Source organism: Ostrinia nubilalis, chromosome 7, assembly GCF_963855985.1.
Source record: "Ostrinia nubilalis chromosome 7, ilOstNubi1.1, whole genome shotgun sequence".
NCBI lineage: Eukaryota > Metazoa > Arthropoda > Insecta > Lepidoptera > Crambidae > Ostrinia > Ostrinia nubilalis.
Window position 1 is genome coordinate 13,389,405 of NC_087094.1, and position 14,856 is coordinate 13,404,260.

The 14,856-nt window shown below is 40.1% G+C and overlaps 1 protein-coding gene across 1 annotated transcript; it reads left to right on the top strand.

Moving 5' to 3' along the window:
* Window positions 1-404: 404 nt before the first annotated feature.
* On the top strand, window positions 405-14,843 carry LOC135073368 (gem-associated protein 5-like). The gene is made up of 18 exons (XM_063967521.1): window positions 405-774; window positions 921-1,080; window positions 1,644-1,857; window positions 1,941-2,562; window positions 2,774-2,962; window positions 4,058-4,300; window positions 4,684-4,870; window positions 5,236-5,398; window positions 6,031-6,190; window positions 9,279-9,418; window positions 9,510-9,634; window positions 10,513-10,687; window positions 10,987-11,346; window positions 11,586-11,733; window positions 12,236-12,315; window positions 12,691-12,823; window positions 13,564-13,650; window positions 13,986-14,843. The coding sequence occupies exons 1-18, from the start codon at window positions 578-580 to the stop codon at window positions 14,392-14,394; spliced, it is 3,792 nt and encodes a 1,263-aa protein (XP_063823591.1). The 5' UTR covers window positions 405-577; the 3' UTR covers window positions 14,395-14,843.
* Window positions 14,844-14,856: the final 13 nt, after the last annotated feature.

The window sequence follows — 14,856 nt, forward strand, 5'->3', positions numbered from 1 at the left end:
CCACAGCAGTTCAAAAGTAACCTAAAAGGTTACAAAAGTAACCTTCTGGCAACACTGAGTATGATATGACAACTTTTTTTATTTAATGTTTTACGGCTCTGGGTGCAAGCCCTTTGGACTGACATCACCACAGAGTTCTTGGAGGAAACTAGTGTTGGCCAGTATCTAAATTATCAATGAACGACACGATTGATACGATATATATTAGGTGTTTGATGAATCTATGCGATATCTAAAAGAATTTACTCTCAAAGCAAAACGTGTTCTTCTTTTCTATTAATTGCAAACATCAATACTTCCAAATTGTTACAGGATAAAGCATGATCATTTTTAATATTTTGTGCCTTAGCCTACTCCGTAGTAGGCACAGGCGAAGAAAAAAAATATCGACGAACTGTCAACCAACTGTCAATACTGTCAAATAAAATTTGTTGCTTGCTGTGCCGGGTGAATGTGAAAAAATATTTACTTACTTGGTTGGTTGGTATTCTGCGCGCGTCGTCAGTCTTTCATACACGACCTCCAGGTCGATACCTTGCATTGGATTATAACGATCATTTCAAATTCTTCAACAACCATGGATGATACTTTATTGCCTCCATCGCCCAACTGGTTTCAAGTTTCCGTTTTAGCGGTTAGCAACGATGGGTGGATGGTGTACGGCGGTCCTACCAAGAGTCTTTGTGCTTTGCAGCCTCTATCTGCTGAGGACAAGACCTTGATAGAGGGTAAAAGATACAAAGCACATGTCCTCAACAGAGCCTGTGGAGAGAGGTGAGCAAACCATTTTATTATTGATTTCTTGTTTCGCCATTTAAATTAGCACTGTCGATATTTAGAGCCAAAACCTAAAAAATGTAATTACATTTGTTGCCTACCATCCCTGTTGATCAAGATTCTAATGGTTTTTTGTTGGGTAGGATCATAAGTGTGGATATTTCACCGGAATGGCCACAAACACGCACTGTACTGACTGGCAGTGCCAGTGGTGCTGTTAAACTGTGGAGCTTGGAGCCTCTACTTGAGTCAAAAACATTCAAATTATTGCTAAGTCATGATGTACATCGTAGCGACAAGGAGGTAAGATCTGTGTGTTTGATCAAGGAGCTAATTTTATTATTGTCAATAATGTATTGATATTGTTATCAATTTCAACCATTTTATGCATTGATATCAGAATTTCTAAATTCACTTTCCTCAAATTTGAATGTGTGCTGTTATTATTTAAAATAATACTACCCACATAGGTATTCAAAATTAAAAGGTTTAGTGTTTCATATTTCTATTGCATCCTGCAGGACTTTTATCATTTAAGTAAAATGTAATGCTGTTTAAGGAGATAATAAAGGAAGCTTTGTATGGACCTTATCTAAGACAGTGCCTACAGTTTTCAGTGTATTAGTGGTTTGAAATTTGTAATGGCTACCCAGAATTGATGAAGTTCAGTAGTACCCAACCCTCTATCAAATAGCTTTATAAATCCATTACAAATGAATTGACTACCCACTTTTGCGATGAAATTGTTACTTTCTCCTGTAGTTCTTTCTTTCTACAAGAAAAGTGGAAATAACTACTATGCCGGTTATCTATGTATTTTTTGCCTTTCTCTGCCAAATTTCCATTGTTTTTTTTTTACTTTTTAGGAAATAGCTGGTGTTGGATTCTCAAATGAAACAACCGCCATCACAGTTGGTGGTAACGGAAGTATTGTGAAATGGAACCTGGTTTCAAATATTGTGAAGACATTCCATCATATCAGACAATTCAGGCCAATTTGCATGTCCTGTTCACCGCATTTACCGCTGCATGTGGCTGTAGGAACTAAACAGGGAGTTGTCATTTTATTAGATTTAAACGGTGGGTAGAGTAAAAAAAATTGTGAATCTTATTTAAATACAAATGCAAAAAATACACTTATTTTATCATAATCATATTTTCAGGGCCGGGTAGAATTGTATACAAAGTCCGTGGTCAAGATGATGAAATCACAAATCTTAGCTGGTGTCCTAAATATGATCTATCACTCAAAAAGACACTCAACGAGTCAGAGAAAAGGCTTAGTCTCAAGAGTCGTGTACTGGAGAATGAGTCGGTGAATGAACTGGAAGCATCAGGTGTAGGGAAAAATTTGCCTGATGACAGCTTCGATGAATCAGCTGCTACACAAGAAGATGAGTTGTTTGACATCTACAAGGACCATGAGGCTGACGAGTTTGGCCATAAGAAGTATCAGCCAGAAGATATATACGTAAAAGTTGCTTCTGAAGATAAAGAGGACGACTATTTAGCTGAATGTATGAAACTGAAAGAGGAGATATTAAAGAACAAGGCTGAAAGCGAAACTGCTATACAGTCTTTGGTAGATGCTATTGAAAACACCCATGTAGATAGTGAGAAGGCTTCTACATTAACTGATACTGCACAACCTGATGGTAGCACCAGTGATAAGCCTGGTGATAACACAGAAGAATCTGATGTTGATAAAAAAAAGACAGCAAAAAAGACAATTGAGGCCAGTGAACATGTCCATAAACATTTATTGGCCACTATTGGTAAACATGGGTAAGTCAACTGTGAATTGAAATAATTTTACTTCATCATCATCATCATTTCAGCCATAGGACGTCCACTGCTGGACATAGGCCTCTCCCAATGCTTTCCATGTTGATCGATTGGTAGCGGCCTGCGTCCAGCGCTTCCCTGCTACCTTTATGTTATAATTTTACTTATTCCAAATAAATATTGACTAATATATCAAAATCTTAACTTCCAGAAGCATTCGTGTATGGTCTAAGGCTGGAAAACTGGTGGGCAGCTGTGTTGTCCCCAGTTTCCCCAGCAAAAACCAGAAGGTTAAGCTGTTGCCTTCTTACCCTACATTATTATGGTACAAACCAGATTTATTGATCATAGCAGATGGAAAGAATCAGCTACTACAATGTGATCCACTTAAAATTGACTGGTGGGTAGTGACAAGTAATATTATGTAGTAGGATAAGCATAAATGAACAAAAAATTCCATGTTTATGTGAAAATACTAATTGGTTTACTGATTAACCAAATTATTTTGAATTATAATTAAGTTAACCCTTATTCAAACGCGAGCTGGTATGCATTTTTTTTACAAAGTTGAAGTGGATTTTGGGTAATTGTGGGTCACTTATTTCATATTTTTGATCAAAATTTATAAAAAAATAGGGGAAGGGGTAGTTTTTTGGGTGGTAAATAATTTACCATTATCCATTCATGACTACAAATTATTAAATGTTGGTGGTAAAATAGTTACCATTGTCCGTTTTGTTTTATTTTTGGTTCTTGACTAGTGACTTCCTCTTGGTTCTACCTATATTTTATTAAATATTTTGGGAACGAAATAAATTTATTGTTTTTATAAAAAAATAATAATATTAATATTACTTATTATGCTTACAATTAGGATGCTTACCTTGAGTCTGAAACTAACAATTCACTAATTACGTAACGTCAAAACGTTACGTAAATAGTTATCAAAATAACTTAAAATTTCTCCAAATATTTATTTAGTTTTATTTGTGCACATACAAAAAACAACAGTTTTTTTTATATATCATCAAACTTTTGTCAAGACGGGATCGGACAATGGTAAACTATTTACCACTTCTTTGAAATGTCTAAATTATGTGAATAAATCAATTGCAGACGTTGCCTATAAGTGAGATTATACAATAAATGTTAAAGTTTAGGAATTTGAATCGAAAAAACACCTATCAGAATTTTCGTTGAACAAAGTTTCAAAAATACCAAAAACGCGCGCTAAAAACTTGAAATTTTTCACACCAAAACCGTTTGTTTGACTTTGACATTACCTGACAGTGACAAATGACGTTGAAAAGTTGTAAAATGGCATAGATAAGTAAAAAAATATATTTAAAAATATAAATAAGTGACCAAGATATCTTTAAGTATTACCATATCGAAAATTAGGATCCTTTTTTAAAAGTAAACAAAGTGGTAATATATCTACCTTTATTTGAATAAGGGTTAATGCAATTTGGTTTTAAATGTTTTGTTTTTACAGTAAGAACAAATTGGATTGGGGTTTAGTCCATGGATATCACAAGCGCTCAATATACTCGCTCTCGTCGAACGCTCCTCGAGTGCAGACGGGGTCGGAGTCCGATGTGGATTGGGTGGTGTATACCAACTCGCAGGATCGCTACATCATCCAGTATTCCATGCACAGCAAGCAGAAAGTGGCTCAGCACGCCACGTCTGGCGGCTTCGTGTATACTGTGGCATCGTGCCCTTACGACGCGTCCAAGTGAGTAAAATATTATACTATCCTTCACACCATTTGTATCAGGCAAATTGAGAAGTCACCATAGTCAGCTACAATACCTTTTCTTGCTTAATGCTGCATTTGCGATTATTGCCATTTGCGATTTTTACTGGTTTGGTAAGAAAACCAAAGTGACCGATATAGCCCGCAGAATTGCTAAAATTAAGTGGCTGTGGGTGGGCACATAGCTCATAAAGATGATGGCCGTTGGGGCAGAAAAGTTCTCGAGTCTCGACCACGGGCCGGAAGACGTAGCGTGGGCAGGCTTCCCACTAGGTAGAACCGACGATTTGGAGACCTTTGTCCAGGAGTGGACGTCATTTGGTGAAACGTCATTACTGAACTTTTTTATTTGTCTTTTCCAGAGTGGCTATAAGCATCGGCGATGGGTGTGTCAGGATATGGGAAACCAGCACCTTGGAGAATGATGACATGAAGTTGAGCCCTGGACATGTGTCGACGTACTGGCAGAATGTCCAGGGCAAAGTGTTGACTGTCGCATGGCATCCTACTCGGGAGAATTTGGTGGCTTTTGGAACTGCAGAATCGAGGGTATTTTTTTACATTTTCCCTGACTGTTTTTAATTACCATACAATACCAAGCAATGTTATCAAATTAATCAATGAGACATTGGATTTTAGATTAATCTTATTTTAATTGTAACATTGGTTGTTATAATTAATTATGTTAATTGGTGGTTTTTGAATCAAATGCGAGTTTATACTCCAAGGTATGTGACTGCATGTTACAATACAAGAGTTGATTTGTTGAGAGATGATTTTCATTTTACGAAAAAAATACCAGCAATCACAACTTTTGTAGTCTTCATGCTCACCATTTAATTTACCCTTTGCGGGATTCCAAGCTTTATGTTCTATAGCAAAGGACATAAAATTAAACGGCCGCGTCATTTCAGATCGGCCTACTAGACACCAGCGGCAAATGCGAGAAGGCCGCTCGTACGTTCATACCCGCTCTTAGTGGCGCCATCTACTCGATCAGCTGGGGCGAGGGCAACGACCTGTACGCTTGCGCGGGCGGCGACCTCATCATATACCACGCGAACAAGCCTGATGAAGGTCAGTTCTATGATGATTAGTTGAATTTTGACACAGATATTTCTTTGCGAATCCAAACACTTCAGGCTTCCACAGACCAAACGCGGGTCAGAAGCAGTGCGGGTCAGTTGCAGCGCGGCTGAGGCACACTGAAAGCAGCGCAGTTTCAAAGCAGTTGCAACGCGGGCGGTTGTCAAAAATTTAAATATTCGAAAACCGCTTTCAACGCGCTGCTACCGCCCTGCGTCCGGTGTGTCATGCTAATATGGCCGCCATAGTAACAGCGCGGGCCCGCGTTCGCGCCGCTTCTGACCCGCACCCGCGCCGCCTTGTTTGTCGTTCGGCAGTTGCAGCGCGGCGCGGTTGGAGCGCGGGCCCGCGTTCAAATTTGGTGTGACACACTTCAAAGAGTTTCTTGTCCGCATCCAAACTGCGCTGCTACTGCCCCGCGATTGGTCTGCCGAAGCCTTTATCAGGCAGTGTTGAACTAAGATACATGTATCAAAAACTCGTTTAGTCGATTGCGAGCAAGTGAAAGGCTGCAAAGAGGGTATATCCTTAGCTCATTCGCCTTGTGGACTGATATTGTAATGTGATGTATTATTTCTATTAGTGTGATCTCTAAAATCTCTATATCCACCTGTTTCCCGCAGCGCCTTCACCCATGAGCGTGGTGGTGGAAGGCAAGCAGATGGAGGTGAGCTTCGTGCGTTGGCTACCGCACGCAATGGTGTGCGGTAGCAATACGGGCTGTGTGGCCGTGCTGTCGCCGCGCGCGCCTTATGACGTGCAAGCCGCACACCTGGCGTTCAGGTGAGTGACACCAGGCCTGTTCATCTCCGCAAGTTTGCATCGAAAACAAAACACGCGCGACTACACCTCTTGAGATATCTAATTGACAGGACAATCACGAGCGAGCATTTGCATTGTAAAGACAATAAACTATGTATGTAAAACGGTGGTGTAATTAATACTGTGCAGTATTTTAACTGCTTATGCTTGAATAAAAATAGAAACACAAAATATAATTCATGCATATTCATGTATTTCCTCCGCCATTTTCCACAGTTTGGTACCTCACGAAGTCAGCCCTATGGCTTCGGCGCAGTACCGATCACTGACGTTTGTCAACAAAATGGTGCTCAACTCTTGACACAAGCTAAATTACACTATATTGTTAACGACATTGAGCATACATTATTTTTAAATACCTTCGCGAAGAAAACCTGTACGTAGTACCAGGCCTGTGCATCTCCGCGAGTTTACATCGAAAACAAAACACGCACGATGGCACCCTACAGGATTACTATTCGACAAGGCCTCACATACGAGCGAGCATTAACTCACGCACGCGTATTCTTGTGTATGATGGAAAATGGTGAAAAAAAATAAAGAAAATGGTGTACTAAATAAACTGTGCAGTGTAACTGCCTAAATAATAATAAAAACACAGAATGTACTTTTTTAAGTTGCCTGAAGACACTGAGAGGTAAATAAGTAGTTAATATTATTCATTATAATTCATGCTATAGCCTGACCAGGAACATAAAAACCCTGGCATAGAGGCGCGTCAATTGCATTTGATAGTGCAACACTGGGTACAGTCGTACCTGTATTAAATTAATAGGCTAACTTTATGTATCAGGTTTCAGGATTATAGGCTAATTTAATATTTTCATAAATTAACAAAAAAATATTATATTATAGGTAAACTGGTTTAAATAAATTAAATGAAACCATCAATCGAGCAAGTAGGATTTTATTATTATTCATCAATAATCAAATTCTGAACTTGAATATTCAACTACAATGTCTGCTCATGAACGCTTCAAACTCGGTACTTCTTTCCCAATTCCATAAAATTCAATACTTACAAAGTGACAAAAAACTTTAAAATAGGTAGTTGAAACAAACCACAGCTAATTTTCATAGTTGACTGTACTATATGATAAACATGTCAGTCAATTTGACAACCTTTGTCGGAAACATTATTCAATGAAAATATTGTCCGAACCCTTAGTATTTCTCTTCGACAAATACTTTAACACCATTGTGAACCACTTTTCTTTCACGACTATAAAAAGATTTTAGCAATTTAATTCACAAAATCAATTGCGCACATTTAAAATAAAGTTTGTTTACACTTTGACAGCAATAGACTGACATGCAAGGTGATATGTCAATGAAGTTTTCAGTTACTGTTGCCATTAAAAGAAATTAGTACCATTAATTTTCCGCAACATGGCGAGGGTTTTTATGTTCCTGGTCAGGCTATAAATAATGTATTTCCTCCGCCATTTTCTGCAGTTTGGCACCTCACGTCACATGATTTTACCGAAGTCAGCCCTATAGCTTCGGCGCAGTGCCGATCACTGACGTTTGTCAACAAAATGGTGCTTGACTCTTGAGACAAGCTAAATTACACAATATTGTTAATGACATTGAGGATACATTTTTTTAAATAACTTCGCGAAGTAAAACTTCTGTACGTATTCTGTGGTAGTACTTATTATTATTCTGTAGTGACACTGCAACCCGATTACTTGCCACCTCCCCGCGTTTACCCTCTCCGTACCAGATCATCGATGTGACGTCACGGCTGCCAGCTGCAATTGATTCGACCGGATTGAAAGCTCCTAGCCAGATACCTGCCTTCTATAACAACGGCGTGGTTGTCAGCCGTCAGTTAGGTTTTTCAGTGACCCTTCACAATCTGCGCTCTGTGCCGTTCTGCGGGTCTAGTCAAAACGCACTTTAAAATCGCAAACCCATCGCAAACCAGTCGCAAACAAATAAACAAATCGCAAAAGAGGTCGATAACAAAAAAGGCTTAGTCAAACGACAAAAAATCGAATCGCAAAGCCCTACCTATCGATAATCGAAAGACTGGTTTGAAATTTCCCATACAAAGGCTTAGCCAACATGCATTTAAGACTCAATCAAAATCGAATCGAATCGCAACACCCGCCATTTTCATTGCGATCACTAAAACCCCGGTGTTAAGCTTGGATTCGATCGAAAACCAATAGGGTGAGTTGCACCACCTAACTTTAAACGTAACTATGACGTTAACCGGTGTTTTTTGTATGGAGTTTGACAGATTTTAGACGTTTGTCAAAGTTAAACTAAGATGGTGCAACCCACCCTAAGGCTGTTTTGACAAATCCGTATCGCGATGTCGTTTTGACAGCTAGTTTGACAGCGAAGCATAGACGTAAACAGAGAGCAGAAAGAAGGAAGAAACTAATTTAAAAAAAAAAAGCTAGAAAAAGTAAAAACAATCGCAAAGTCATAGACATTTTTTAACTTTTATTCGATTTTGAATGAACTTTTATATCGCCGCGTCGTTGGTGGTTCAATGTGCATTTTGGCTGCCATTTTCCGATCGAATCGAATCACTGGTGACGCGGCGACTGACATTAGTGAAAACTTCACATTGGTTTGCGATGGCATTTTGACTAGACCCACAGGACACCGCTCTCACCGCCCTAATTACGACACTGGTGATACTACGCCTTCTATAGCTAGGAACTGTACAGGTAGGGATTAGGTCGCAGGGCACTGTTGATTCTAAGCATGATGATCAGCTCCCCTGTCCTCCCTGGAAATTGGGACCCTACGTAATCTTCATCTCACTTAACACCAGGTGCGTTTGCGGTCAAATACCTGTCTTGTTACGCATAAAAAAATGTTTCGTTTTTAAGCAGACAGGGAGACCTTAAAAATACTGACAGTATCACCGTTTCCAAGCAGTCTTTACAGATGAAAACCACCAATCGCAAGTGTTGTGTCAGAAGTCTATCGTTGTGAATTAGTCACATAAAACTCAAATTAAATAACATTACAATGTGTTCTTGCTGATGCCTAACAAGAAATCTACTGAACAGTGTTTCTTTTACAGTAAAATGATTCACACTGTCGACTGGCATCCACATCAGACATCGAACTCGAGTGAAGATTCTCCCTACAAAAATCTGATTGCAGTGTGTTCTGTGGAGAAACACGGCAAAATTGTTATCTTGGAATACACAGATAAAGAAGGCAAGCACAAATAATAATTTAACCAGTAAATTATCTGACTTTTTTGCCTGAATGAATTAATGGCTAAACTGTTTTGTGTTATTGCCGACAGATGGCAGTAAACAGCTGCAGACTTATAAAACGTTGGAGGGCCACAAAATGCCAGTGTTGCAAATTATGTGGAACCCGCATGTGGAAGCTCGATTACTATCCACTTGTCAAGACGGCACAGTGAGGGTAAGTCTAGATGTTATGTAAGTTTATTAAAGTATGTACGGAAAACTCAGCGTGGGACTTCCACCCACAAGGTGGACCGATGATCTCATAAAGGTAGCAGGAAGGCGCTGGCTGCAGACTGCCACCAACCTGGCGATATGGAAATCATTGGGGGAGGCTTATGTTCAGCAGTGGACGTCCTGTGGCTGAAATAACAATAAGATGATTAAAATAATTATGTAGATAAAATCTATCAATTAATATTTATTCAGTTTGCAGTTCCGTTTTCTGTCTCTGTAAAGTAATTCTACAAGTCATGACAGACATCTTAGACTCAAAACAGGTTTCTTGTAGCCTCCAAAGCAAAATAGATAACAGTGGAATATTTCGATAGGCATGGGACATTCACATTGGAGCGCCAGTTCTCTAGACGCGTCTGCTGCCTACGTCCGGTTTCAATTTAGAAGTATCAAATAGATAGGTAGCCTTTCTTTTGTGATATTATTAATTTCTAGACAGATCAGTAGATGCTTTATTTAAAACATGTTAGTTTAAACTCTGTTAATTTCACATATAGTAGGTACGTAGTTTGGTTTGCATCGCGCAAAGGAGTGTTGTAGGCTCGTTGTACGTTCACACTTGACATCGCGAGTAGAGCGGCTCGTCTAGCGTAGACCCACCTTTATAATGTTTAAAATACGGCTAGCTATAATCTACCCATCCTTATCGCTCGCGCGTAATTATATTGCTGTCGCGACCGTGCGACGGGCGCCCGCAGTGAGTGTGCGAGCGCGACAGCAACATAATTACGTGCGAGCGATAAGGATGGGTAGCTTGGGGTCATTGGACAAAATTCTACGTGCTCACGGACCGGGCTTTACATGGATACATTTCGCTAGGTATGGGACGTGGTCACCGCCACCTGCGTGTCGATATTCGAGGGCCACACAGCTAACACGCTGGGCGCGTGTTGGTCCGCCTTCCCACAACTGCCGACACTAGTGATGTCCGGCGGCGGTGATTGTACACTGCGCGTCTGGGACGCTGCCGACTATCCAGCAGAAGAATACAAGGGTATGAGAGCAAATACTACGATAGATAGTTGATCAGAACTAAGATGTGATTTAGTCCAAGCAAGGGTGTGGTAAATTATAAACTGCCACATTGGTCAGTCTTTGTGATCGGCGAGAAAATAATTAATTTCGGTTGGAATTAATGTAGGCAGTCTCCTACCTATCAGCCCTTGAAAGTCTTGAAACTTTCGTCAGTTAGTAATGAAATGAATTATTGCGAATGTTATTCTTTCGTAATTCTAAATTCTGAAAATATTTTTTATCTACAATTTGTAAGCTATAAAAACAAATCTTTTTCAGGTCATAACCTAGAATTGATACCCAAAAAGATCAACAATAAAAGTAGCAAAAATAAGAAAGAAAAACTCAAGGTTGCCTTGCCTGAGGAGGAAGAATCCACTATGACACAAGTGGCAACGCGGCTAACTAACCGCACGAACGTCCCGAAAGGACCCAAAAGGTTCTTGTTACCCATCCTGAACAAAACCTTGACACCAGAATGCGAGTTGAACATAGCGAAGGCCCTCTTCAAAGAATATTTGGAGAAAATACCAGACGCCGAACTTGATTTAAACCCGGAAGATGAGGCGCAGAACGATATGGAAATGATTAAAATATTCGGAACGGTCAAGGATGTCAATGATTTGCTGGACGAACAAAGTAAGTTTAGCAGTTAAAATGTGGATAAACAATTAAAAAAAAATAGTGTTTCTTTTGTGATAGTGCGCGACCACAGATTATATAGTTCAAAATCAATTCAAGTTTCGTTTTTGAACTGTCAGGGAGTTGGATAATGTGCTGCTGTTTGTACTGTACTGTTTATTATTGTTCTAAGCTATTATCTAAACAACACAATATGTCACAGCGTTAAGTTTGAACCGACATCTGTTTTATTTCAGTGGAATGCCACCTGAAAACGAACCACTTTGAGAGCTGGATTATGCTGGCCGTATTCCGCGGACACATCGATGATATGATGCAATTCGCCAGCCAGCGAGACATACTTTGCCCGTATCTGCTAAGTTTAGCGCCTTGTGTGTCGCTCAAGTAAGTTCACCGTGTCTTTTTATGAACAGCACTTTATTAAGGACTATCGTGTTAAGACTTAATAGTTGGCAGTGTTGGCACCACTGTGAATCTACGGTGGCGCCATCCTGTAGGCCTAGGATGCGCCACGCCATTTTATCGATTTTGTCCATACATTTTGACGTCGATAAAGTATATCACCGGCTAGCAGTGCAAATGCGTTAGTCCTCCTACCGCTTCAGCGCTCACAAGTTGGCGCCACTGTCTTCGCCACTAGCAAGTGACAGTGACCTAGCCCTCATTCAGCAAGAGTTTTTCTATTGTCCTTGTCAGTATTTTGCATGGCAACCCTGTAACTTATTTTTCATAATATTTTTGTGCTATATTGTTTTGTTATGAATTTATCCAAATTACTTTAGAAAAATTCACCATGTGTAGTTTTACTTGTACCAATAATTGTCATGAATGCCATATGTATTCAAAGCAACAGCTTGTAAAAATAATGAAAAATATATTGTTATAGGTATTGGAAGGACGCGACCCAGTTATATTTGGCACAGATTGATAGATTGGTAGCAAAAGGAGAGGAACATAAGCTTTCAGGTATGTTTAATTTCTGTACTATGATCCATTTACACTAGCAGGTAATTTATATTTACCATACAAATTGGCTACAAAATCGTCGCAACAAATGGTTGTCAAATTACATTGAGTGAGCGCCGCTACAGTTGTGACAGATGTTTCATAATCTTTGACGCCATTGTGAGAGTTTGTGTATAATGACTGCATGTGTGGCATCGCTGAATGTACAGTCGGCGTCAAATTGTTCGTGACACCCAATCAAAATAGCCAATAAGTTCGCAACACGTCTTTGTTACAATGCAATAATGTTGTGTCAAATTTTTGTATCACTTTTTGACCTCTAGTGTCCGAACTATTTGACGCTGACTATACATAAGTTTGTGTCTTATTTCTCAGAGAATAAGAACTACGGCGGGTACGTGTTCCGCAAGACGGCGACTCAGCTGGGCGCGCACGACGTGAAGGCCGCGGTGCAGACGTTAGTGGACGCTCGGCTCTTCCAGGAAGCGTATATCTTGTGCCGGATCAGGTAACGGACATCTGGGACCATACACCACCTTTTACTGCCCTAAATGGTGCGGGAACACTGCGGGAAATTGGCCAAGCCAAGTCAACGTGAACACATACTTGATAAGAACTCGACAAGTTTCTTTATCCCCACCCCACTGTCGGCAAGTGCGCCCAAGTCAACTTACTGCTATAGATGACCCACGCTGAACTGTCCCACCAAACTCAATGACAGGGGGCGCTACCATCGTTTAACTATATGGTTTCCAACATGGCAAAAATCGGAACCAGCGATCCGGTATCCGGACGGTGGCGCCCCCCTGTCAATGTCATGCATAGGACAGTTCAGTATTTTGGAACTATACTGAGTTACTTGCCAGATTGACCTAGAGTGGAAACACGCGACTTGACTTAGGGTTATCTTCGACCAGTATCTAGTCGTAAAGTCGAGGCGCATATTTGGCGAGACGAAGTTCTGCAAAACTGCCGGGCTCAATGGCTGGTTCCTTGAGCCTTTTGATTGAACAAGAAACCAGCGGGGCGACTCCCAAAAATCCGAAGTTCGGATGTTTCTATCCCTCTCCCACAAAGCAAGACGCCAGCATGAGCGACAGTGACAAATACACCTGAAACTACGTATACGACGTTTAGGAGTAGCACTGCTTGAGAATGCGTCGGTCTCATGTTATAGGTACAGCCCTAGCACGTAAAGTTATGACACACAATACGCTGACCGTAACCAATCTCTGATCATCGTTCCAGGTACATGGATAGCATTGCCCAAGAGACACTTTGGAAATGGGCGCGCGACAACTTGCATGACGGACTCTACATACGAGCTGCTATATGGTACGCTTTCAATCTATTATAGTCTGGTCTGCGAGCACGTAGAATTTTACGAGCGATAAGGATGGGTAGCTTGGGGTCAATGGACAAAATTCTACGTGCTCGCAGACCGGGTTTTACATCCAAATACTCATTTGGTTTTAATTTGTTTCCAATGCTGTAAAAATATACCAATAACTTCATATACAAATTTGTTTCTGCTACCTTCAATGAAAATTGACTGCCCATAAGTCGATCCACCAGCATTATTATTATGTAATGTCAATTTGAAGTGGGTACTTTATGTTTAAAAGCAAAAGCTTCAGACTGATTCTTAAACGAATGTCATTATTTTACAGCTACGTAGCCCTCGGAGAAATAGCGCAAGCGTCAGCAATGCTCGGGAAAATGAATGACGAGGGCAGTCTCAACCTCGCAGCTAGCATGGCCAAAGTCGTGGGCCAAAACTTGCTAGCTGATCACATCGCCGAAAAAAGAGAGAATATAAAAAGCACAGCTGAAACTGAGGACACTGAAGAGATACTGGAACAGTTGCCATCTAGAATTGAGCTGCTTATGAAAAAATCCGACAATGAAATCAACGGGGGACCAAAAATTAATGGAGACAGTAACGTGACCAACGGACACTGTTCTGGGTTAAACGGAGGTGCTGTAGCCAACGGTCACAGTGCTGTGGCTAATGGTGGTGCTTATGTGGCCAACGGTGATGGTGCGGTGGCCAGTGCAAGCCAGGAAACCAAAGAGTGAGATTTTAGAGTTAGTTCCTTTGTCAAATCGAGTGCCAACAGTATTTAATACTAATCATAATGCATTTATTTATTCGTGTTGGTTTTAATCTGTGTTACTATCATGTAAGCCTCGTATTTGATACTTGTAGCTGTAAGCTAATGAAGTACCAATTTTATATCCGCCTCCTATTTCTCTCACTACCCTACAGGGGTACTTAGTCAGGTTAGGGTACCTACTGATATTTTACTTTTGTTGTTCATTTTGAATCTCAATTTTGTTGATGAATCAATGTGAATTAATTTTAGCCTCCTTTTCATTTTGTTATTTTATGTATTTGTAAGTAAAATTTGTGATAGTTATGATTACACATTTCCGATTTTAAAACTCTTCTCAAAAGAGCATTGTTTTTTAGTTTTTAAGAATATGTGTATATCTATGCGAGGTATCATTAAATGTTGTGCTCTAAATATATTGTTTTTT

Coding starts and splice junctions, on each gene's coding strand:
- LOC135073368 (XM_063967521.1), top strand. CDS start 578: ATGGATGATACTTTATTGCCTCCATCGCCCAACTGGTTTCAAGTTTCC. Junction 4,301..4,683: donor TGCCCTTACGACGCGTCCAA/GTGAGTAAAATA, acceptor TGTCTTTTCCAG/AGTGGCTATAAGCATCGGCG. Junction 9,635..10,512: donor GTCAAGACGGCACAGTGAGG/GTAAGTCTAGAT, acceptor ACATTTCGCTAG/GTATGGGACGTGGTCACCGC.